At 51.3% G+C, this 24,725-nt stretch overlaps 1 protein-coding gene across 6 annotated transcripts in view; it reads right to left on the bottom strand.

Moving 5' to 3' along the window:
- Positions 1 to 10,520: 10,520 nt before the first annotated feature.
- ARHGAP23 (Rho GTPase activating protein 23) overlaps positions 10,521 to 24,725 on the bottom strand; it is a 78,082-nt gene continuing 63,877 nt past the window's right edge. For all 6 annotated transcript variants that reach the window (XM_032320621.1, XM_032320618.1, XM_032320623.1 and 3 more), the window contains 4 exons: positions 19,618 to 19,659; positions 18,932 to 19,028; positions 16,798 to 16,829; positions 10,521 to 13,022 (listed from right to left, as the gene is read on the bottom strand). In XM_032320621.1, the coding sequence (XP_032176512.1) occupies positions 11,961 to 13,022; positions 16,798 to 16,829; positions 18,932 to 19,028; positions 19,618 to 19,659 (1,233 nt within the window). In that variant the 3' untranslated portion in view covers positions 10,521 to 11,960. The remainder of the gene's footprint in view (positions 13,023 to 16,797; positions 16,830 to 18,931; positions 19,029 to 19,617; positions 19,660 to 24,725) is intronic.

Raw genomic sequence — 24,725 nt, 5'->3', positions numbered from 1 at the left:
GGGAGCTGTGGGCCCCACTCCACCGGCTCAAGGAACGCCCAGTGGGACTTGCATCTTTCTTTCCCTTTGGTTCCTGCCCATTTCTGGGCTGAGAGGCGTTTGTGTGCAGTCGCGCGCAGCCTGTGTGTGTGTGTGTGTGCACAGGTGTGACCTAAGACAACGTGTGTGCAGGGAGGCGTGTGCACTCGGTGCATGTTCCCTGCTGGGGCTTCAGCACGCGCCCACCTGCATGCTGGTGCATGAGGTATGTAGTGTGTGTGTGTGTGTGTGTGTGTGTGTGTGTGTGTGTGCGCGCGCGCGCGCGCTCGCAGACATGCGCGGCTGCGCGTGGCTTGTATGCGTGCGGGCCACATATGCGCCGACAGAGGACTGTACGTGGAGATGCATGCGATCTGTATGTGTGGGCGTGTGCGTGTGCACAGTTGTGTAGACCCAGGCGTGTGGGAGTGCCTGCGTGTGTGTTCCATCGACCCTGCAGCCCTCGCTTTGGCGCCCCTCCAGAGCCCCTGGCCCTCCCAAAGCCCGCAGCACGTCACTGCCCCCCCCCCCCCAGCTGCATGCGCCTCGCTGCTCCGTCCATCAGTGTGTGCTTGACCAAGAGAAAACTAAGACGTCGGGGGGATCCCTGTACCTGGTCCCCCCGCCCCTGCCCACTGTGCTGTGTTACTCGCATGGGGGGTTCCTCTCCCGCCCCTTCCACAATATGCTGTTTCCCCAGGAGCCTCCGGGCCCAAAGCTCTGAGAGGGGGCCCAGGTGGGGCCCCCCCGGGGCTGAGCCCCGCCTCCGCACCCCGCCCCATCCACCCCGTAGGGCCTGTGTTGGTGTAGCAGTGATGGCTTCTGTGGATATTCTGTGACCTCTGTCAGTGTAACTTGACAATTTCTAAATGGAAAAGGGTTGCTGTGTTTTCTGTCTCTCTTTTTTAATGTCCTTTTTCTTCTCACTTCTCCGCTCTCTTTCCTTTCCAGTTTTTCTAGCCGAGTGTTTGGGGCTTAAATAAAACTTGTTTCTTTTTCCTCTCCTGGATCTCCTTTCTATAGGCTGCTGTCTCATTATTTCTCACCGGCACGTGGAAGGGGTGGGGATGGATCCGGCGGAGATGCGAATCTCAGGCTTGTAACTGGGGGGCAGCTTCCTGGGCAGGGCCTGAGAGAGGAGGGGTGGGAACAGGAGCCCCTCTGGCTGCTGCTGCCCCAAGGACCTAAGAGAAGCCACATCATTCAGGACCCTGGAGCGAACACTGCTAACTGTAGGATGCTAACTCCCCACTGTGCCCCCCCACCCCCAGTGACGGCTGGCATCAGTGAGGTAGCTGCCAGCATTGCTCACAGGTCCAGTGTCCTACAATTACTAAGATGCAGAGTCAGGACTTGAATCCAGCTCTGCCTGAACCCAAACCCAGTGCTTTAACCCCCAGAACAAAGGAGAGTCTGATTACCTACCTGGGTTGGGTCTTGGCCTCCTGCCCTTCCAATGGGATGATCCTTCATGATGTCACCCATTCTTTCAAGAGCAGTAGCTTTCAAATTAAAAAAAAAAAAAAAAATTCACACACTGGCACCTGGGTGGCTCAGTGGGTTAAGCTTCTGCCTTCACCTCAGGTCATGATCTTAGGGTCTTGGGATTGAGACCCGCATTGGGCTCTCTGCTCAGCAGGGAGACTGCTTCCCCCACCTCTCTATCTACGTGTGATGTCAAATAAATAAATAAAGTCTTTAAAAAAATTCACTCACACACAGATATGTAAGAAATACACATTTAGTGAAAGGGCACTTACTATATACAATGCTGTCTGCTATTTCCTGCTGAATTCTAAACACTTTGGTCATAACCCACTAAATTGACTTTTTGACCTTCTAATGTGTCAAAACCCACAGTCTGAAAAATGCTTGTCCGCAGATGTAGTTTCAGTCCTAATCATGCTGCATTTCTGCTTTCTCCTTCTCAAAGGCCTGCCAGCCCCTCTCACCTCATGGTGTCCTCTGAAACTGGAAGACCCCTGACAGGAGATTTACCCTTGATCCTGGTTGGGTGGCGGTCCTGGACCCTGACCCTCTTGCCAGCAAGCTGCCTGAACCCTTCCAGGTCACCACATCAGAGTCCCATCTGTTCCACCGTTGAGTAGACCAGATGTCCTGATGGTGTTTTCCAGGTTTTCCTGGAATTCTGAAGGCTGTGCCACTGTTCGAGCATGTTCTAAGGGTTCTTGAGGTGGCCCTTCAAAGCATTCTCCAGCTTGACTGAGGCCTGGGGTATTCTTGGGTTTCCTGTCCCTCCTCCCGCAAACACCAGACTTTCTGTCCCATGAGGTAATGACACTGTCCTAGAGCAACCCTATTCCAGAACCCACAGAAGCCCCCGTCACTGTCTTCCCCTAAAGGCCAGTAGCCTCTTTGGAGACTAGAGGTTGAGGACGGCTCACCGTGTGGGAGGAATGGGAACTCCATGAATGGCCCAACCCCCATCCCCACTGAGGAGCCCTTCAGACCCTCCAACAGCCAGACTTCATCCCTTATGTTCTTTTTAAAAGGTGGGCAGGTCTTGCCTTCTCTCTTGAATCCTATTCCCAGAAAGCTGGGAAAGTGGCCAAAATCCCCTTCATCTCCTAGAATCACCCCATTCACTGACAGTTCAAGATCAAGTAACAAATGAGAAGATCAAGTGCATGCCAGGAATCACGCCAGGCCCTTCATATACCCTTTAAATGCTGACCGACTGTCTGCTTGCCGACAAAATGTCTGCTTGATCTCCCTGGGCCTGAGTCTTAGCATTTTGGGAGCGGGGGGCAGCCAGCCAACACATGACCCGGATATCTCAGCAGAATCGTGACCGACAGCGAACAGCACCCAGGGAAACAGGCTGTGATAGTCATGTGGACTACTCAGAGAAGGTGACCAGCCCTGAGGTCACATTTGAGTGGCTGCATGGCAGCTGGTGGCTGAGGGGCACAGGCAGAATGCCCTGAGGTGCGTCCTGGAAGATGGATGAAACCCACGTAGAGCAAGGAGGGGAAGGTGAGGCCAAAGTGGTGGGCAGAAACCCTGTCCTAGGAGCCCCATCTTGCTGGATGTGGTACACAAGATGGAATTTTCCCCCAAAGCCGGGGAAGGCGATTGAAGAGTTTCAAGAAAGAGAGTGACATGTCCGGACACTATTCCAGAAGTTCCCTCTGACTGCGTTGTAGAGAAAAGATGGGGGGCGAGAAGGACGAGTGAGCGCAGAGCCATCAGTCAGGAACAGGTGCAGCGATGCCTCCCTGGCTCACTCTAGCTAACAATCCTCTGGCCAAGGGAGGGGAAACTGAGTCTCAGCGCCTTTGTAGGTATGATGTGATGGAGTCAGAATTCAAACCCAAGACTTAACCCTTCCAGTAGCCGTGCTTCCTTAATGCTTCATGATACCGCTCACTTCCACCAAGTGTCTCCTTACCCCTGACAGCGTGGCCCGTGGGGATCATAACTCCCTTTGACGGATGGGCAAGGCTGACTGGGCAAACAGGGACCTGACCGGCTGGCCTCCGAGTCCGATCCTCCTTGGGAAGAGAAAAGAGACTGCTTTACCGACAGAAACCTGGGAAGCCCTCATCTTCTCCCTCGCTGTCTGCACATCTGTTGAGTCCTGGGCATCTTCTTCTTCTAGGGTCTCGGAGTAGCTTAAGAATTCCAGAGTTTCCAATCCTTGGTGCAGGACCTTGGGCTCAGAGCCATTGTGCCCATTGGTGGATGACAGGCTCCCTTGACACCCACTGACGTGGACTGAATGATGGACACTACCCATAATGACACCTGGTGGAAAGCTCCATCCCCTACCCCCTGGTCACTGTCCCAGAAATTTAACTGAAAATCCCCAGATTCTCTGCCTTAGCTCTCATGGTCCTTCTACCTGCCCATGGCAGAACGGCAAGGAAAAATCCCCATTCCTCTTAGTTCAACTCAAATAGATTAGGAGTTTTCCCAAAGAAACGTTTCTCATGTGGGGCTCTCATCTGGCTGTTGGTGGAGCATGGGACTCTTGATCTCAGGGTTGTAAAGCTTGAGCCCCACATTGAGTGTAGAGATTACTTAGAAGTAAAATTTTAGGGCATCTGGGTGGCTCACTGGGTTAAAGCCTCTGCCTTCAGCTCAGGTCATGATCTCAGGGTCCTGGGATCGAGCCCCACATCGGGCTCTCTACTCAGCAGGGAGCATGCTTTCCACTCTCTCTGCCTGCCTCTCTGCCTACTTGTGATCTCTCTCTCTCTCTCTGTCAAATAAATAAATAAAATCTTAAAAAAAAAAAAGAAATAAAATCTTTAAAAAAAGAGAGAAACGTTTCGCATGACATAAGTGTCTGTCCTTACACCAGCACTGCTCTGTTTTGACTGGTCGTAGGTTTGAAAAATGCGAGCTTGCAATTCTGTTTCCTTCTTCAAAACTGTTTGGCTGTTCCAGGTTCCTTGTGTTTCCACAGGAATTTTTTGATAAGCTGTCAGTTTTTGCCAAAAAGACAAAAAAATCAGATTTTAAAAGGAATTGTGCTGAATCTGTAGTTCAACTTAAGGAATATTGTCATCTTAAAAACGTTAGGTCCTCTGAAACATGGTTATTTTTCCATTTATTTAGATCTTTAATCTCTTTCAGCAATGTTTTATAGTTCTCTGTCTACAAGCTTGATACTTTTGTTGTTTATTCCTAGGTGTTTCATTAATTTTGATGCTATTATAAATAGGATTCTTTTCTTTTTCTTTTTTTTTTTTTTTTAAAGATTTTATTTATTTATTTGACAGAGAGAAATCACAAGTAGGCAGAGAGGCAGGCAGAGAGAGAGAGAGGGAAGCAGGCTCTCTGCTGAGCAGGGAGCCCGACGCGGGACTCGATCCCAGGACCCTGAGATCATGACCTGAGCCGAAGGCAGCGGCTTAACCCACTGAGCCACCCAGGTGCCCTCTTTTCTTTTTTGATTGAGGTATAATTGACATCCATTGTTTTAGTCTCAGGTGGGCAACCGGAGTCCACACTTGTGTCCTTGGTGAAATGGTCACCACAGTAATTAACATCTGTCACTAGTTAACATCTTTCACAATACGTAGTCACAGAATTGTTTTCATAGGATGATAGCTTTGCAGGATCTACTCTTAGCAACTTTCAAAGATGCAACACAATATTAACTATAGTTATCATGCCCTGTGTGATCCCGATGACTTATTTTATAATTGAAATTTTGTACCTTTTGACCCCTCTACCCATTTTACCCACCCCTGATCCCCCACCTTTGGCAACCACCAATCTGTGCTCTACATCTATGAGCTTATTTTTTGTTTGTCTGTTTGGCCAGGGTTTTGTGGTTGAGATTCCACATATAAGTGCAATCATATGATATTTGTCTTTCTCTGTCTCACTTATTTCACTTAATGCCCTGGAGACACATCCATGTTGTTGCAAATGGCAAGATTTCATTCCTTTCCATTGTCGAATAATATTCCATTGTATACATAACACCACATCTTCTTTGAGATTGGAATTGTTGTGGTGGGCATTGGGTGCATGTAATTTTCCGAGTCAGTGTTTTCATTTCCTTGGGATAAATACCCAGAAGTGGAATTACTGGGTCATATGGTATTTCTATTTCAAATTTTTTGAGAAACATCCCTACTGTTTTCCATTGTGACTGCACCAACTTACATTCCCACCAAGATTTTTTTTTCTTAAGAAAAAAAAACAAAAAACCTGGGGCACCTGGGGGCTCAGTCAGATGCTTAAGTGTCCAATTCTTGATTTCAGCTCAGGTCATGATTTCAGGGTCCTAGGATCGGGCTCCCCACCCTGGGATGTCTGCTTGTCTCTCTCTCCTTTTGCCCCTGTCCCACTGCTTGCACTCTTTCTCTCAATAGATATCTATAATATCTATAATAGATATCTATAAGTCTTTTTTAAAAATCTTCCAAAATTATTCCAAATTTAGTATTTACCTCAATTTCTAATACAACCATATTTATGAGTATCCTTAACTTAAATTTAAAAGAGACTAAATTCACATTACATACAATTAACGATTCAGTGGTCTTTAGCATATCCACAATGTTGTCCAACCACCAGCTCTCTTTAGTTTCCAAACTTTTTTAATCACCCCATAAAACACTCCATAGCCATTAAGCAGTCTCTCCCATTCCCCACCACTCCCCATTCTCGAGTAACCTCTAATCTGTTCCTATGGGTTTGTTCACTCTAGATATGTATCATACAAAAGAAATTGTGGAACTGTGACTTTTCGTGTGTCTTCTCTTAGTATAATTTTTTCAAGGTTTATCCAAGTTGTAACATGTACCAGTACTTTGTTCCTTTCATGGAACGAACAGTACAGCATTTCATAGTATATATTTGATTTATTTCTCTCTTTATCCATTGATTTATCTCTTTATTTATCTCTTTATCATGTTTTATTTATCTCTTGATTTTATTTATCTCTTTATCCATTTATGGACATGATCTATTTATCTCTTTATCCATTGATGGACAATTGTCTTGTTTCCACCTTTTGGTTATTATGAATATTATTTCTATAGACATTCATGTTCCAGTTTCCCTGTGGATGTATGTTTTCGTTTCTCTTGGGGATATACCTAGGCATGGGATTGCCAGGTCCTGTGGTAATTCTAGGTTTAATTTTCCGAAGAACTGATGAACTATCTTCTACAGCAACTGTGCTAGTTTACATTCTCACCAGCATCCCTATTTCTCCGCATCCTTACCAACACGTGCTGTGTTCTATTCTCTCGACTTAAGCTTTCCTAGTGGGTGTGAAGTGGTATCTCACTGTGGCTATAATTTGCATTTTCTTAATGAGACACAAAAATAGAAAAATAAAGGAGATTAATTTAAAAATTATAAAATTAATAAAACCAGAAGTTGCTTCTTGGAAAAGATAAAATCGGCAGAGATTTAGCTGTCTCTTTTCTTCTTGGCCAGTCTAGCTAGATATTTGTCAATTTTGATGACCTTTTCTTTTTTTTTTTTTTTTTTAAAGATTTTATTTATTTATTTGAGAGAGAGAGACAGTGAGAGAGAGCATGAGCGAGGAGAAGGTCAGAGGGAGAAGCAGACTCCCCATGGAGCTGGGACCCCGATGCGGGACTCGATCCCGGGACTCCGGGATCATGACCTGAGCCGAAGGCAGTCGTCCAACCAACTGAGCCACCCAGGCGTCCCTTGATGACCTTTTCTAAGCATCAGCTTGTAGTCTTATTAATTTTATCCATTTTTTCTATTTTTTATTTCATTTATTTCCACGCTTATCTTTATGATGTCTTTCTTTCGGCTTGCTTTGTGTTTAGTTCGCTCTTCTCTTTCTAGTATCTTAGGGTGAAAGTTTAGGTTACTAACTTGAAATCTTTCTTCTTTTCTAATACAGACATTGAGAGCTATAAATTTCCCTTCAAACACAGTTTTGGCTACATCCCATGTACTTACATATGTTGTGTTTTGGCTTTTGTTCATTTTAAGGTATTTCTAATTTCCCCTGTGGTTTCTTCTTTGACCCACTGATTATTTAGGAGGGAAGTTTTCTATTTCTACATATTTGTGAACTTCCAAACATTTCTTCTGTACTAATTTTTTTAAAGTTTATTTATTTATTTATTAAGATTTTATTTATTTTATTTGACAGAGATCACAAGTAGGGAGAGGCAGGCACAGAGAGAGGAGGGAATCAGGCTCCCTGCTGAGCAGAGAACCCGATTCGGTGCTCGATCCCAGGACTCTGGGATCATGACCTGAGCCAAAGGCAGAGGCTTAACCCACTGAGCCACCCAGGCGCCCCTGTACTAATTTTTTTTTTTTAAGATTTGTTTACGTAATATTGGGGCGTGAGGAGGGAAGGGAGAGGGATAGAGAGAATGCCAAGCAAACTCCCACACTGAGTATGGAGCCTGACACAGGGCTTGATCTCACAACCCTGAGATCATGACCAGCTGAAATCAAGAGTCAGATGCTTAACTAACTGAGCTACCCAGGTGCCCCTTCTGTTATTCATTTCTAATTTAATTCCACTGTGGTTGGAGAACAAACTTCATGTGATCTCAATCCTCTTAAATTTGTTGAGGCTTGTTTTATGGCCTAGCGGATGATCTGTCCTGGAGAATGTTCCATGTGCTCTTGAAAAAGATGTGTATTATGCTGTTGTTGGATGGAATCTTCTTTAGATATCTGTTGGTCTAGTTGGTTTACAGTGTTACTGATCTTCTGCCCAGTTGTTCTGTCCATTATGGAAGATGGGTATCGAAGTCTCCATTATTTTGAATTGTCTACTTTTTTTTTTCAATTGTTAGGTTTTGCTCCAAATTTTGTCGTTAGGAGCATATATATTTATAATAATTTTATCTTCCTGATAGACTCTCTTATCATTATAAATGTCCTTCTGTCTCAAGTAATGTCCTTTTTGTCTCCTTAATACCAGTTTTGTCTCAAACTTGCATAGGTACTCCAGCTCTGTTGGTAATGATGTAGCATCTATTTCCATCCTTTTAAACTTTTTTGAGACTCTGAACTTGAAGTAAATTTCTTATAAACAGCATGTAGTTCGATCATGTGTTTAAATTCATTCTGCCACTCACTGCCTTTGACTGGGCTGTTTGCCTCATTTACATTCAATGTAATTCCTGAGAAGGTAAGATCCATGACTGCCATTTTGCTATCTTTTTCATGTCTTACGGGTTTCTTTTTTTGTTTTGTATTTCTTGATTCCTGCCCTCTTTGGTTAAGATAGCTATTCTCTAGTGTATCTTTTTTTAAAAAGTTTTTTAATTTTTGAAGTTTTTTATTTTTCTTTTAAGATTTTATTTGACGAGATCACAAGTAGGCAGACAGGCAGGCAGAAAGAGGGAGAAGCAGGCTCCCTGCTGAGCAGAGCCCGATGCGGAGCTCGATCCCAGGACCCTGAGATCATGACCTGAGCTGAAGGCAGAGTCTTAACCCACTGAGCCACCCAGGCGCCCCCCCCTTTTTTTAAAATATTTTATTTATTTACTTGAGAGAGAGCACAAGAAAGCACAGAGGGAGAGGGAGAAGCAGGCTTCCTGCTGAGCAGGAAGCCTCAATGCGGGACTCGATCCCAGGACCCTGAAATCATGACCTAAACCGAAGGCAGCTGTTAAACTGACTGAGCCACCCAGGTGCCCCTAGTGCATCTTTTTGGTTCCTTGTTTCATTTACAGTGTTTTTTGGAGTTATCTTCTAGGGGTTCCCCTGGGCATTACAATTAGTAGCCTCTTCACTTAACACGATGTAGTTTGGATTTTTGTAGTTTGCCTGGGTGGTTCATTCAGAACATGGAGAGTGTGTGACTCTTGATCTCAGGGTCATGGGTGCGAGCCACACTTTGGGTAGAGTGATTACTAAGATAAATAAATAAATAAACTTAAAAAAATAAACAATACAGCTTGGATAAATACTGAGTTAATTTTAATAGTGTATAAAAACTTTGCTTCAGTCTAGCTCCATTCCCTCCCCACACCTTCATACAATTACTGTCATACAGATCTCATCTGTACAGGTTGTAAGCCTGTCGACACAGTTTTATAATCATTGCTTTATGCAGTTGCCTTTTTTTTTAAATTATGGGCTTGAAATTTCATTTTATTTTAAAGTAGGCTCCATGCCCAACGTGACGTTTGACCTCAAGACCCCAAGAGTATTTCTCCTGGGGCAAGCCTGCTAACGAAAAATTGTTTTTCCTTCCCCTGTATGTCTTCATTTCTCTTTGTTTTCAGAGAGCAAAACCTACTACCAAAGCCCACTACAGCCCTGCGAAGGTGGCCCAATGGGGGGTTAGACTTATCCCGGCTCCACCAGTTTATTAGCTGTGTGACCTTGGACAGGTTCAGTCACTTCTCTGTGCCTGTTTCCTGCTACATAAAATGGAGATAACAGTGTGTGGAGCTCATTTGCCAAACAAAAACAACCTGGGGGTGGGGGAGGGTAGAGAAAGGAAGGAGGATTCAGTGCCTGAGCTCTACCCAGCTTCAGGGCTCTCCCCTAGCTTCTCCTGGATGAAAGTCACCTGCTCTTCCTGCAGGATACTAGGCTCATCAGAGGCAGCCTGGAAGTTGGCAGAGGCACCTCTAGCACCACGACATTGAAGGAAGCCCATCCCATGTTGTAAACTTACACGTGTGGGGTAAGGCAATGGGTAAAACCCACTCTTGTTCTCTTTGGATACTGCCTGGGCCTGGAGTGATGCCCGGGACCGGGATGGGCCTATCAGTGGCCTGGGTCTTGCCCAAGCTTCCTGTCTGCTGGGCAGCAGCTCTGGACCATTCTGAAGGTCTTGAGAAGGAAGATGCCGTGCATCTACCTTGCCTCTGGAGAAGTTCAGAAAGCACATGAAAACCTCTTGCAGCAATGACCGTCAGCCACCCTTCGGGCTTGTATTTTGCTCCCATGTCAAGGATACCCACAGAGCCAGCAGGAGGCATAGGTGCCCCCAGTCCAGCCCCATCCCCCGCGCTTCCCTCCTTCCCTCCTTCCAAAACAAGCCACACAGCTGATTCGTGCCTCAAGGAAGGCCATTTATTTCCAAGATAGAGACTATACTTTTAAGACAGGACTTTTCAGAAGCAGGAAATCTTAGTTGTCGCCTAGAGAGGTGTGTCGAGGACACAGTGAAAGGAGACATGCGTACGTGGGGCCAGAGGCTTATCCAACACTGTTACAACACTTTTTTAAATGAGCAAAACATCTTTAAAAATCCTTATAAATTCTTTATAATATGTTACACATTTAAAGACAATATTTACAATAAAAGGATGAGGGAGGGAGGAGAGAGAAATCTACTTTACAGCAAATCTTTGCATAAAACAAGAGGACCGACAGACTGTGGCAATGGGGTTCACACCCCCCCCCCCCCGGCCTTCCCTGGAATAAGTGAGGGCGTGTGTGGGGAGGCCTGGTGGTCTGAGGTCTATTTACAGAGTGTGGGGAGAAGAGGGGGCTGGGTCCCGCCCATCCTGAAGGAACAGCCCCGCTCAGATCCCATAAATCAGTGTGTGTGTGTGGTGTGCGTGTGTGGTGTGTGAGAAAGAGGGAGGAAGGGAGAAAGAGAAAGAGAGCGAGTGAGACACCAGGGAAGTTTCCTCCGCCTCCTCCAGGGAAGAAGGTGGGGTCTGTGTGCCTGAGTTGTGGAAGAAGCAGGCACCGCTGGAAGAAGGACAAGGCAGGCAAGGGAGGTTGAGGCGGGGGGGCGCTGGCAGCTAGCTCCCCATGGTCAATACGCTTAGTGAGGGTGGTTTCCAGGTTGGCAAAAAGCTGGTGAGGGGAGTAAGCCTGGGAAGAGTCTCAGTCCTGCCTCTGTGGAGTGGCCCTGACTTCCTTCCCCGGCTCTGACAAACAGCAGAGGGCAGGATCCCCCAGGCAGCAAAGGTAGGGAGCCTCGCTGTGATGTGTGCGGTGTGGCCGGTGGGGGAATGAAGGGGGCAGGAGTGGCAGAAGTTGCTACCAAAACACCTCCTGACGGTGACTAGCGCACTGCCACACAGGCTCTCCCTCCCCCCGTGGACACCCTCCATCTCCTCTCCCCGGACAGATATACACTCCCTTCCCTCAGCGAGGAGCTAGGAGCTAACGGCAGGGGCAGAGGAAAGGAGCCGAGAGCCAGCATCACCCCGCGTCTTTCCTTTAGTCTGAGACTTGGCCGTTCCCTATCCGCATCCCATGGCCAACAAGGGTCTCTAAGTGCAGACACAGAAGGGCCCACTCTGTCACCGAGCCCCCAGCAGCCTGTCCCCTCCAGGATCCCCTCCCGCCCCCGCCTCGCTCAGCCAGGCCTTCTAGCCGGCCCACCTCCTCCCGATCCCCGCACACAAACTAGACAGACGCGGCCTGCAGCGCCAGACGCAGCGCGGGGGGGTGGGGAGTGGGGGGGGACGAAAGAAGAGGCGCAAGCCAGAGAAGGCTGGGGGAGGGGAACCGGGCGGGGGGAGGGGGGCTGGTCACAGACACTGATGGAGGCGCGAGGCGGCTGAGCGGCGCGAGGGCTGGCTCTGCAAGGCCCCCGGGTCCCCGGGCGGCAGCGAGGCCGCGGACGACGGGGCCCGCGCCTTGGTGGACTCCAGGCTGCTGAGGCCTGAGTCCTTGTTGTCGCTGTGTGCCCGAGGGCCCGCGGGCTCCGGGGGGCCGCCGCCGCCGCCCAGTTCCTTCCACTCGTTGAAGTTGAGGTCGGTCAGCGGACTCTGCACCACCACCGTGTGGCGTCGCCAGCTGCTCCGGCGCCGCCGCGTCTCGGGCGACAGCGGTCGCCGCAACCGCACGGCCAGCATGTCGTCGGCAGTGCCACGGAGGCGCAGCCGCAGCGCTTCGATGCGCGACGGCCGCGAGCCCAGCGCCGCCACCGCCGCGGCCGCCGGGGGGCGCAGCGACTCCTGGCTGCTGGACGAGGCCGAACCCGGAGGCTCCGCGGCGCGCACCCCGCCGCGCCCCGCGCTCGCGCCCGTGTCCCCGCCCGCGCCCTCGCCATCCGGGCGGCCTCGGGCCAGGCGGCGGCGCGCCAGCGTGTCGCAGGGCATGAGGCGGTGCGAGCTGAAGGACGGCCGGCGCGCCGGGCGCCCCCCGGGCCCCGCGCCGGCCTCCGTGTCCGTCTCCACGTGGCTCAGCTCGCTGCGCTCATCGTCCGCCTCGTCCCCCGCGCCCGGCCGCCGGCCCCCGGCGCCCGAGCACACGCTGCGGTCCATGGTGGACAGGGTGGAGTAGCCCGAGACGATGGAGCGCGTGTCCGCGGCCGGCCGCTCGTCCGGCGCCGCCGGGGGGCTGAGGCGGCCGGGGGCCTCGGGGGCGGCGGGGGCGTCGGCGGCGCCAGGCAGCGGTCCCTCGGGCTGGTCCCGCGCCCCCGGCGCCGGCGCCTCGGGCTTGTGCACCTCCTGCTCCGAGTCGTCGTCGGTGCTGCTGCCCAGCCCCCGCGCCTCCCGCCGTTTCTTCCGCTTGCGGTTGACCGCCGAGATGAAGGAGATCGCCAGCATCTCCCGGGCGTACGGCTCCTTCTTGGGGGCCCACGAGCCCTGCGCAGGAGACAGGCCAGAATGCAGGAGGTGCCCCGGCACCGGGGTCCGGCCCCGCGCCCCCTCCCCCGGCGGCCTCCGGACCGGTCTCCCCAGACGGCTGTGCGGGCAGCAGCGTCACTACCCACTCGGGAGCTCTGGCTTCAGTCCAGACTCTCCGCTCTTTCCTGTGAGCTGGGAGCCGGTCCCTCACCTCCGCCCACCTTCCACTCCGTTCCCCATGCCCAGCGCTAGAGAAATCCTTGTGGACGCGGCTCTGGTGATAATAGCCTCTCGAGAGGGAATACACTTGACAGTTTGAACCCATTTCACAGAGACCGTCCTGGGTGATAATCCCCAGACCCTGGCCAGCACCTCCCTCCAACCGCAGCTTCTACCCCCTCCATCGCCACTCACTCCCACTTGGGAAATCTGCCTTTGCACCTACTCCCGTATGTATGGGCCTCTCCAGGGCAATCCGCCCAAGTTCACTTCCCTTTCCCACGGCTGCCCACGGGCTGGCATTTCAGATAGTCCATCAGCGTGCCACCCACAACCCGCAGCCCTACATCAATCCAACCACCAGCTCTGCCGCCAGGAGTGGCCACACGAATTTGCTCCAGAACAGTGGTTCCCAACCCTACACTGGCCAACTTCCTGCCTGTTCTCGCTGCTAAGTCCTGTGGGTGTTTTCTGGTCCTACCCTTCCATGGTGTCCCAGCAGATCCCATGCTGCCCGTCACTGGCCAACACCCAACTCTCCCTTGAACCCCAAAACTCTTCTTCCAACAGCAAATCCGTCTCCAGCAAAGTGTCTGCAAGCACCGGAAACTCTATCTCCAACTGAACTATGCTCCCTACCCCCGGCCCCAAGCCACCTGCGTTCATGTTCCCCACCTTGAGGGGATTCTCTGCCTCCTGCCTCTCCCCTGCTTCTCGATTCTCCCGAAGTGACTCTCAAACCCAGCCCATCCTCACCATTCTCTTTCCAGGCCCTCACTCTGCCTTCTCTGGACCTTTCGGCCCTCTTCCTGATAGGATTCCCCGCCTCCACCCTTCCCTTACCCCAGTCCCTCCTCCTCTAGAGCAATCAGCCCTTCTAAGACTAGACGGGAGTCTGATCACCTCCACACTCTGCAGGGCCCCTTCACCCCCACCAGAATGAAGCCCAGACACAGGGCCCTTCATAATCTGGTCCCAACTTTCCCAGCCTAGGGCCTTCCCTAACCCAACCCCAACCCCAACCCCAACACAGCCTTCACTTGGGCGATGCCCACCTGCCAGACCCCCCTGCATTTTAACACTGGCAGCCCTTAGTCGCTGTCCCCCCCCCCAGCCCACCCTACTTGCTGGGTGAGCTCTAAGTCCTCCATGCGGCCACCTCGAAGCCCTCGCCTTGTCCTTTGAAAACACAGCTGCACCTGCTCTTCTCCCATCAGGATGGGTCTGTTTCCACATCGTCTGCATCAAACCTTGAGTTCCTTGAGAGTAAGGTCTGTGGCTTATTTCTGTTTGCATCCCTGACCCCTAGCGCCATGCCTGGCACATAGCAGGCGTTCAGTAAATGTCAAGTAAACTGACAAAAGGGATGAAGGCAGTCCCTTGGACACGGGAGGCCCTGCAGACCCAGAGGCTAGAACTGCTCCCCCTGCTGGGCTGGAATGGCCTGCCCTGTGACTCCCTCCTCCAAAGCCACCGCCTGCTTCACGCACAGCCTAATACTGAATGGAGACCCAGAGATGCCTCGCGTGGCCCCCCGCAACCTACGTGCTCTCTCTCACATCAGCTGATTCTGAGAAAGCCAACACATGCCAGGCAGTCGGGATTCAGAGGCACGGGGCTCCCTGGCTGTGGCCAGTGCCACTTCGACTGGCCAATGCTCTCGGAGAGACTTGAGAGGACACTAGGACCACCTGATCAAATATCCTCTCTCCCTGCTAGCTGCAGAAGCAGTGAGGTCGCAATGGTCCCTTCCAGGAAGGCAGAGGTCAGGGCACGTACAGAAAAGTCAAGAGGTCAGCCCTGGGAAGCCAGGAGGTGAGCAGGGGAAAATGGGTGGAAGTAACATGGAGCTGGGTTTGGGTCACCGTAATGAACCTGCTCCCCATTACACAGTCTTCTAACCCGGTGAGTGCCCCACAGGTGTGCAGTCAGAAGTTCTGTGGAGAGGCTGCAGGGACCTCTGTCCTAGACTAAAGCAGCCTTCTTTCTTTCTGTCCAGGACATTCTTCTTTTTCTCTTTCTTTCTTTTTTGTTTGTTTGTTTATTTGAGAGAGCAAGAGAGCATGCAAGCAGGGCAGAGGGAGAGAGAGACCCCCAAGCAGGTTCCATGCCCAGTGCAGAGCCCGCCATGTGGCTCTATCTTATGACCCCAAGAGACTCAGACCTCTCTCTCGGAGAGACTTGAGAGGACACTAGGACCACCTGATCAAATATCCTCTCTCCCTGCTAGCTACAGAAGCAGTGAGGTCGCAATGGTCCCTTCCAGGAAGGCAGAGGTCAGGGCACGTACAGAAAAGTCAAGGAAATCATAAGTCAGGGAAATCAAGAATTTCCCTGAGCCGAAATCAAGAGTTGGACTCTTAACCAGCTGGGCCCCCCAGGCTCCCTGCCACCTAGTACATTCATCTGATACGTAATGAGCACCTGCTTGGTGTTGGGCACCCTGGGCTCACTGGGACCTGGCCAGTGCTTAGAGACCCAGACCAAAATGATTCTGGTTTGATCACCAAAGTTTAGTGATTTCACCCACTACTGCGGACAGAATTGTGTCCCCCTCCCCGAATCCATCTGCCAAAGCAAGCCCCGACCCCTAGTGTATTTGGAGACCAGGCCTTTGGGAGGGAAGGCAGTCACGCCCTGATGGCAGCATTAGTTCTGTGACATAAGGAGACGCCAGGGAGCATGTGCGATTGCTTTCTCTCTGCTCTGTGAGGACACAGCGAGAAAGCGGCCATCCACAAGACAGGAAGAGAGCTCACAGCAGAAACTGACCATGCTGAACCTTGATCTTAGACATCTAGCCTTAAGAACTGTGACGAAAGAGATGTCTGTTTTGTAAGCCACCCCATATGTGGCATATGTGGCATTTTGTCATGGCAGCCCACGCTAAGAAAACCCCCTTGGCCATCCAGCTCTACTCTAACAGCTGGACAGCCGTGCTGGCCTCACGGGCTCTGTGTCAGAGGCCGGGCTCTGGAGCAGGCAGGACTAGCTGACTGTGAGGGCTGGTTCGGAGAATCAGCTTTGGGTTCATCGATTTTTCTCCACTGTTTCCAATGTCATTGATTGAGGCTCTTGTCTTTATTATTTCCTTACTTCTGCTTGCTTTGGGCTCTCCAAAAAACCTAGTTACTTGTAGCAGACATATCTGCTGGTTCCCATATCCCCATAAATGGGGATAAATACCAGGCCTCATTTACAGGTGAGGAAGTGAGTGTCACAAAGAAATTAAGCAACTTGCCTGATGTCCCGAAGCTACGGAATGCTGGAGCCAGGACTCAGACCCAGGACTGCTGTGCTTCTGACCACTGGGCGCACTGCCTGCCCCCGCCCCAACCCCGGCCGCCTATCTCCCAAGCCAGAGCCTTCTCTTCCCCCAGATGCCTCCCGCAGCACTGCCAAGGTCAGCAGCTTCTCCACTGACCTCGTACACACAGTCTTTCCCACTTGCCTTCCCAGGGACCAGCAACCTTCCTCAGGGGCCACAAGCACTTCTCCCCCTTCCCTCGACCAAACGCAAAGAGCGGGCTGGCCTGGACAGGGATAGAGCCTTCGGAATGGCTTTGGCACTCACCTTGGACTTGGCTGAACTGCAGGTGGTGGAATCTGTTGGGGAAAGCGAGAAAGAAAAACGAAAGTTAAATTGGGGCAGGAGGAGGCTGTCTCATGAACACAACTGCCTCTCTTCGGAGGCTTCAGAAACCGGGGAGTTCAGACACCTGAGATCTCCCCGGGTCCTGGGAGTGTGATGGGCTTCTGATGTCATTTCCTGTGGGGACAGGGATGGAGCGGCTAATGATGTCAATCACCACTTCCCTTTGAGGCAGGAAGTGACATCAGGCTGCCAGTCCCTAGACTCTCACTGGCCAGGGTCAGGGGCAAGGGGTGGGAGGGGGGACTTTTCTTTGGGCCTAGTTCCTCTCCCCGCCCCTCCTGTCCCTGTTACTCTGAAGCATTGGAGAGAAAATACCGAATACCAGATGCAATCCACAGAAACCACAATGAAACACGGCAAGTCACAGATGCTCTGGAGAAATGGAGACCACACAGTGCAGACAGGTGGGACCTACATCTATCTCCACCCACCCCGACTCCAGGACAGGAGGAAGATGGCGGACCCCGTGTGGGATGGGGTACAGGGGTAGGCAGCCGGGGGGCAGGACACAGGAGCTAGAGCGGGCTGGTGCTTAAGGCCTTGCTGGGTTCCAGCTCCAGACTCCAGCTCAGTCTGCTCTGATGGGGCAAGGCCCCTGTTAATGATCAGAGCTACGAAGAAGAGTGAAACTGTTACATCCATGGGTCTTGGGTCCCCCTCCCTTAACATCACTGGGATAGAGAAGGAACCAGAAACCAGTCCTGGCAGGGTCTTCTCCAGGCTGATCTAAGGACCTCCCGGGGTCTGATGGGGCAGTGGGCAGGTTAATCCACACTCTCTGGCAAGCAAGTGAGCCCTCCTCCCCAGCCCTCCCCTGCACACAGTGAGAAGAGCAGACGGCTGACCACACAGTGAGACACACGGGGCAGGGGTGCGGCAGCAGGTGATTAGAAGAAACGGGGGCTCCTCTCTGCCACCCCCACCCACCTTGTCCTCTGGCTCCCTCCTCAGCCTGCCTCTGGGAACTAGGGGTGCTGTGGAATGCCTCTGTGAGAGACAGGAGCCGTCAAAATACGAAGGGGGACTCACCCATGGGGCGGGACAAGTTAGTGCCTTAAGCCAAGGAGGGGCTGCTTGGGGCTGCTCTGCTACAAGGCTCAGCGCCCAGAAACAGGACATAGGGGCTGAGTGACCCAGGGTTCTGGTTTTAGACACAGGAAGAGCCAGCCCTCAGAGGCAACTGAGGCAGGAGCTGTGGCTATAGCAGGGCTTCGGGGCGGGGGGTGACACCCCCTGTGTCTAGACAGGCTGGGTCCCCTTTCCAGCTAAGCCTCCTCCTCTGGACAACCTGAAGTAGCCAGGCTCAGCACAGAGAGAAGGCCAGAGTCTGGGGACTGTGGGGGGCAACCTGCAGTGCTCAGACTTCCCAGCAAGGGGATAGGATCTGCCTCCAACAAACGCCTTCTTCCTCCTGAGAAGGGGCCTTCAGCCGGGAGGGTTAGGGCCGGGGTAAGCTGTTAACAAGCGAGGGGAGCTGGTATGTCACATCGATGTGTTCACAGTCCGGGACCTTTCTGCCTGCCCCTCGGGCCTGCCCAGCCTTCTTATAATCACCCGCCACTGTTAGTGACCGAGGCCGCAATGCCACACTGTACCCTTTAAATCTCCAACAGGTCCGCTGGAGGAGGGGAAGGAGAGAAGAGGGGGGCAGGGTCCAGGGGCGGGAGGAGAGCACAGGGAGAAGAGAGAGGAGGGTGGAGGGGTGCAAGGAGAAAAGGAAGAAAAATTAAAAAGAGGAACATGCCCGGAAGGACACAGCCCCAGAGAAATAAAAAGCTCAGGAAGGAAACCAGTGAAGGGGGGCGAACACAGCCCCTACCCAGCCCTGGGGGCAGCTGAGCAGACACGGAGGCGGGCGCACGGGCAAGCCGCACCTCCCTGGAGCAGAGATGGTCCTGCCACAGCCCAGTCTCCAGGGGGCAGGGGCAGGCAAGGGCCCCGCAAGGGCCCCGCTAGGGCAGAGCAGGGAAGCTGGGCATGTGGCCAGGCATCTGGGACCCTGGAGAATGCAGAGTCCACCCCCACCCCCTCCTCCCCGAGCCCCTGCACTCACCTGAACCTGGGTCCCCAGGGGGCACTGTCCTGCCAATGTTAGGCAGGAGGTACTCAATGTTGGGCACTGACTGAGGCTCCTTGTCATCCACGGGAGTCTGCAAACAGGAGGACGGTCAGCCAGCATGCCCTCAGATGGCTGGACTGTGGTCCCGCAAGCTGGGGTAACTTGAAGGCGGGGCCAGTGACTCCTCCATCAGACCAGGGCTCACCAGGGCAGCGGCTGGCTCTCTCATCCGTCAGGCACTCTTGAGGGCAGCTCCTACATGTCCCCCACTAGGCTCTTTTGTGCCTTCTCCAACACCTTGATTAAACCCCCAAAGGCTGGAGCTGCTCTCTCAGCTGAAGGCAGGAGCCGGGTCTCCCCCATTGGACTGGACCTTCCTAAGATCTGTATCTTCCATGTAAGATGGGAAGGTAGGGTTTACTTTTGCTATTGGACTCAGTTTCCTTAGGGTAAGGCTTATATCTCCCCCTCAGACCCGGGGCTCATGAAGGCAAGGACTGTGTCTCCCATTAGATTAGAGGCTCCTGAAGAGAGGGTCAATGTTTCCTCCACCAGACTGGGAAGCCCCACGGACAGGGACCTTGCCCTGCTTGAGTCTTGCTGTCTGCCCTCTCTTGGCCCCCCGCCTGGGATGAGGGCCCACCTCAGACCAGACCCACCCCTGCCCCCACATCACTTACTCTCTCTCCCTTGTCCTCATCATCGCTGAAGAACCAGTCTGACTGCAGAGGAGAAAAAATGAAGTGAACTCAGGTGTGGAAAGGGGCTGAGGGAAGACAAGCTGCACAGTCCAGAGGACCCCGCTTGATGTCAGGTGGAGCGGGACAAGAGAGGGCACCAAGGCGAGGGTCCCTCCTCTTTTCAACAACCTCATTCTTGCCTGGTTACTAGAAGTCCTCAAGGGAGGGTGATGAACCCCAGGACCCAACTCCACAGACTATGAGAAACCCTGGGGGAGAGAAAAGGCTGGACCCCAGTGTGGGGAGGGAAATGCAGCCTGGACTGGGAGGGGGCTGAGATTGATAGAGAGCCGGCTCAGGGAGAGATTTGGGGCCAGCTGTCACTAGACACTGTCCAGGGCACATCACTGCGGCTGGCTCCCAAGTATGGGGGGCAGCAGCGCCATCTAGTGTCGGCTGGGGCCACTGCAGGGAGAAGACTCTTCCTGGCTACCAGCGCTCTGCACCTCTCCCCAACGCTGGGCACCACACTGCCCGGGGCGGAGGTTGGGGGGGGCCGCATCCCCTCCTCCCCCCAGGAAAGAGAAGTGTCTGGAGGGACGTGTTAGGAGGCTCTCTGAGGGGTAGGCTGGCAAGCGTTTTTGCATAAATGCCAAACAGCATAGACAATAAACTAAAAATCCCACTCTTAAATATGTATTTTGTGAAATTTGAGAATCTTGAAGATGAAACCTTAAAAGTTTTCTGAAAAACAAAAATAGACTGCTTGCAAATGAGCAGTGTCAGCTGTAAACTAGAACTTTCGTCAGCAGCAGACCCAAGAAGACAATATTTTCGCTGTATCGCTGGACTATGAATGTGGGAATTTGGAACCTAGATTTTTATACCCTGCTAAACTCTCACTTTGAGCATGACCTACAGCTATTCTAAGACATCAAAATGCTTACCGCACAAAGACTCTCTTAATTGTGTACATGAGCACGTAAAGAAATGACTCCAGGTTGAAGCAGCAAGCTCTGAGAAGGACGGGTAATAGCATAGAAAAGTCCATTGTCGATCCAAGCAAGGACACTCATGCACATATACAAACAAGCAAAGTATCTCCAAAATGCAACAGATTTTGGACACAGAGGGAGAAACCAGTGACAGGGGAGAGTACACAAAGGTACTTGGCTTTTAGAAGGAAGACAACAAATATTGATGAGCTTTATAAATTGTCAGTGAAAAGGAACATAAGTATGGGCTGTTATGATTGTGTGATCAAACACAGGACGGGCTGTATAAATTGTGTAATCTTCCTATCAGGAAAATAAAAATCAATTCATCCAAAGCAAGGTAGGACAGACTGAAGAGAAATAAAATGAAAATGGGGTAAACAGAAAATGACACTTAAAACAGTCGAGCTAAGCCCTGACAGTACAGAAATTAGAATCAAGCAAAGGAGCTAAGCTCACTGATTGGAAATTAAAACACGCAGAATATCTGGGGTTCCTGGCTGGCTCAGCTGGTAGAGCGTGCAACTCTTGATCTTGGGATTGTGAGTTCATGTCCCACGTTGGACAGATAGATTACTTAAAAAAGAAATACAGTTTGTTTGGGGCACCGGGTGGCTCAGTGGGTTAAGCCTCTACCTTCGGCTCAAGTCATCTCAGGGTTCTGGGATAGAGCCCTGCATCGGGCTCCCTGCTCAGCAGGAAGCCTGCTTCTCCCTCTCCCACGACCCCTGCTTGTATTCCTTCTTTCACTATTTCTCTGTCAAATAAGTAAATAAAATCTTTTTAAAAATACTGTTTGTTTAAAAATAAATAAAATAAGCATAAAGAAGTGGTTTGGAAGGACACATATTAACCTATTAGAGTGGGTCACTATGGTGCGGTTGAAATGAAGGGGAGAACAAGGAGACTTGCAGGTTGATAATGACCGTGTGCCATGAACCTCAGTTATTAATTGAAGTCAGGTGTATTATTAACCCAAATAAGTGGCACAGAAGAGAAGTAAGAAAGAGAAGAGAAAATAAGATATCATGCAAGATCTTGGGGAGCGTGGGTGGCTCAGGCTGTTAAGCATTAGCCTGCCTTCAGCTCAGGTACTAGGATCAAGCCCTGCATTGGGCTCCCTCCTCAATGGAGAGTCTGTTTCTCTCTCTCCCTCTGCCCGTCCCCCTCACACATGTGTGCACACAAACGTGTTCTCTGTCTCTCAAATAAATAAATAAATAAAATCTTTAAAAAGAATAACACAAAATCTAAAATCAGTTGTCTCAGGCTCAAGTTCACCTCAGGTAAATGACCTTTCTGAGTCTATTTACTTATCTGCAAAATGGGCATAATAGGACTATCTACTTCTAGAATTGTGGTGAGAATTAACATGAAATCCCATATGGCTATAATAAAAAAAAAAAGACTAGAAATACCAACTGTTGGCAAGGATGTGGGGGGAGAGGGAACCCTCACACTCTCTTGGTGGGAATGTAAAATGGTGCAGCCACTGTGGAAACCAGTATGGAGGTTCCTCAAAAAGTTAAAAATAGAACTGCCCTATGATTCAGGAATTCCACTTCTGGGTATTTATCTGAAGGGGAAAAAAAAACAAAACACCAACAAGGAAAGATATCTGCACCCTGACGTTCGCTGCAGCTCATTACTACAATAGCCAAGATATGGAAGTGACCTAAGTGTCTATCAGTGGAAGAATGGCTAAAGAAGAAGTGGTATGTCTATAAAATGGAATACCTCTCAGCCATAAAAAGAAAGAAATCTTGCCCTTTGTGACCACAGGAGCAGACCTCAAGGGCACTATGCTAAATGAAATAAGTCAAACCGAGAAAGTCAAACATCATATGCGCTCACTTACACGTGGACTCTAAAACAAAGAGACACACAAAATCCAAGCTCAGAGGCAGAGAGAACAGGTCGGTGGTTGCCAGGAGTTGATGGGGGGAGGACCAAGGAGGTGAAGGGGTCAAAAGGTACAAACCTCCAATTACAAAACAGGTAAGTCATGGGGATGTAATATAGAGTGTGATGACTATAGTTGATATCACCATCTTGTCTATTTGGAAGTTACTAAGAGAATAAATCTTAGACGTTCTCATCACAAGGGATGCCTGGGTGGCTCAGTCTGTGAGGCGTCTGACTCTTGATTTCTGCTCGGGTCATGAGCCCGGCCGGTGTCCTGGGATCGAGCCCCACGTCAGGCCCTGTGCTCAGCAGGGAGTCTGCTTGAGATTCTCTCTCCCTCTCCCTCTCCCTTTCCCACCCCCTGCTCTCACTTTCTCCCTCTAAAATAAATAAATAAGTCTTTAAAAATTTTTCTCATCACAAGAAAAACAACTGTAACTACTCATGGCGATGGGTGGTAACTAGACTTAACAGTGCTGATCATTTTACAATATATACAAATATCTAATCATTATGTTGTACACCTGAAACTAACATGATGTCACATGTCAACTAGAACTCCATTAAAAATAAATGTCTTGAGAGAGAGAGCGAGCACGTGCGCACATGCCTTGTGAGCAGGAGAGGGGCTGGGCAGAGGGACAGGGAGGGAGAGAAGGTCAAGGAGATTCCGCACCCAGTGTGCAGCCCAGCGTCGCACTCCATCACGACCCTGAGATCATGACCTGAGCCGAAATTAAGAGTTGGACATTCACCAAGCAACCCTGTCCATTTAAATTATTTTTTTAAGATTGCATTTATTTATTTGACAGAGAGAGAGAGAGAACACAAGCAGGGGGAGAGGCACAAGAGGGAGAGGGAGAAACAGACTCCTCGCCGAGATCACGACCTGAGCCGAAGGCAGACGCTTAACTGACTGAGCCACCCAGGTGGCCCCCCATTCAAATTTTTAAAAAATAATGAAACAATGTATGTTAAGCGCTCAGTACTACACACTACTAGTGTATAATAGACATTAGCTGAAATTACAAAAAGGTGCAGTCCCCAGGGACAGGCTGAGTAGAAGGAGCCCTGAGAAGCCAGTGTTTGCGGGTGCCTGAAAGTGCCGTGGGAAGCCAGAGGTATGAAGGAGGCTTCCAGGCATCCCAGAGTTCTCTGGAAGAATGCCCGCCAGCTGGTGCACGCCCAGTTTCCTCTGCCTGCCATGCGTTCTCCTGTCCCTGCCTGGCTAAATTCCTTGAGGCCATTGAAGACACTGCAGGGAGCCCCCAGCCATGGTCCCAGCCCCACACCTGGGGCGGGGTCTGGTCCTCCCATGGGGCTTCCCTGGCCGTAGCCCAGAAAACGAATGACATCTTCCCTGGGCAACGCTCCTTCGGAGCAGGGCCTGGCTTCCATCCCCTTGGTCCCAGCAGGTGCACTGGGCTCCAGCGTGGAGTAAAGCCCATGAGGTCAAGCATGGCGATCTCAAACCCACACACCAAGTCCTAGCTGCTAGGGGGGATCTGGGGTCTTTACAGCTATTAACTCATGGAAGCCTCCCGACTACTTCATGAGGTAAGCACAACCACTCTCCTGCTTTGCAGACGAGAGAGTCAGTCCCTCGTTCGAGGTCACACAGCAGGCAAGGAACAGAGGCAGAGATGAACTCAGCCGGCTGGTCCCAGAACCAGAGCCCTCCAGCCCTGCTGCAGGGCCTCTCAACCAGGGTGAGTTGGGCCCCTGGCCCCCCAGGGGACATCTGGCAAACACAGACATTTGCATTTGTCAAACCAGATGGGTGCTCCTGGCATCCAGCCAGAGATATTGCTAACCATCCTCCAATGCACAGGACAGCCCCCCACAAAGAATGATCTGGTTCCCAAGGTCACTAGTGGTGAGGTGGGAGCTAGTGTGCAGGAGGGATCATCACATTTGTTGGGTGAATCAAGGAACAAATGCTTCGACATTGTCTTTGTTTGTGTTTCAGGTGGCTTAGTGAACATGGTCATGGGTTGGCTGGCGACTTGCCACTGGGAAGGTGACCCCCTGGGTCTGTGCACCTCCACTCCACCACGATCGTGCTGTGTGACCCCGGGCAGGTCAGTGCCTCTCTCCACACCCGTTTCTGTGCACTGTGCCACACAAGGATGGGGCTCGGTGCCTCCCGGCCCCTTCCAGTGCTGCTGTCCCAAGAGTTTCACGGGGGACAGGAGTCCCCAGTAGGGA

The sequence above is a fragment of the Mustela erminea genome, chromosome 18, assembly GCF_009829155.1.
Source record: "Mustela erminea isolate mMusErm1 chromosome 18, mMusErm1.Pri, whole genome shotgun sequence".
NCBI classification, from domain to species: Eukaryota; Metazoa; Chordata; class Mammalia; order Carnivora; family Mustelidae; genus Mustela; species Mustela erminea.
The sequence above is the reverse complement of the archived record's forward strand: the minus strand, read 5'-3'. Positions and strand labels throughout refer to the sequence as shown.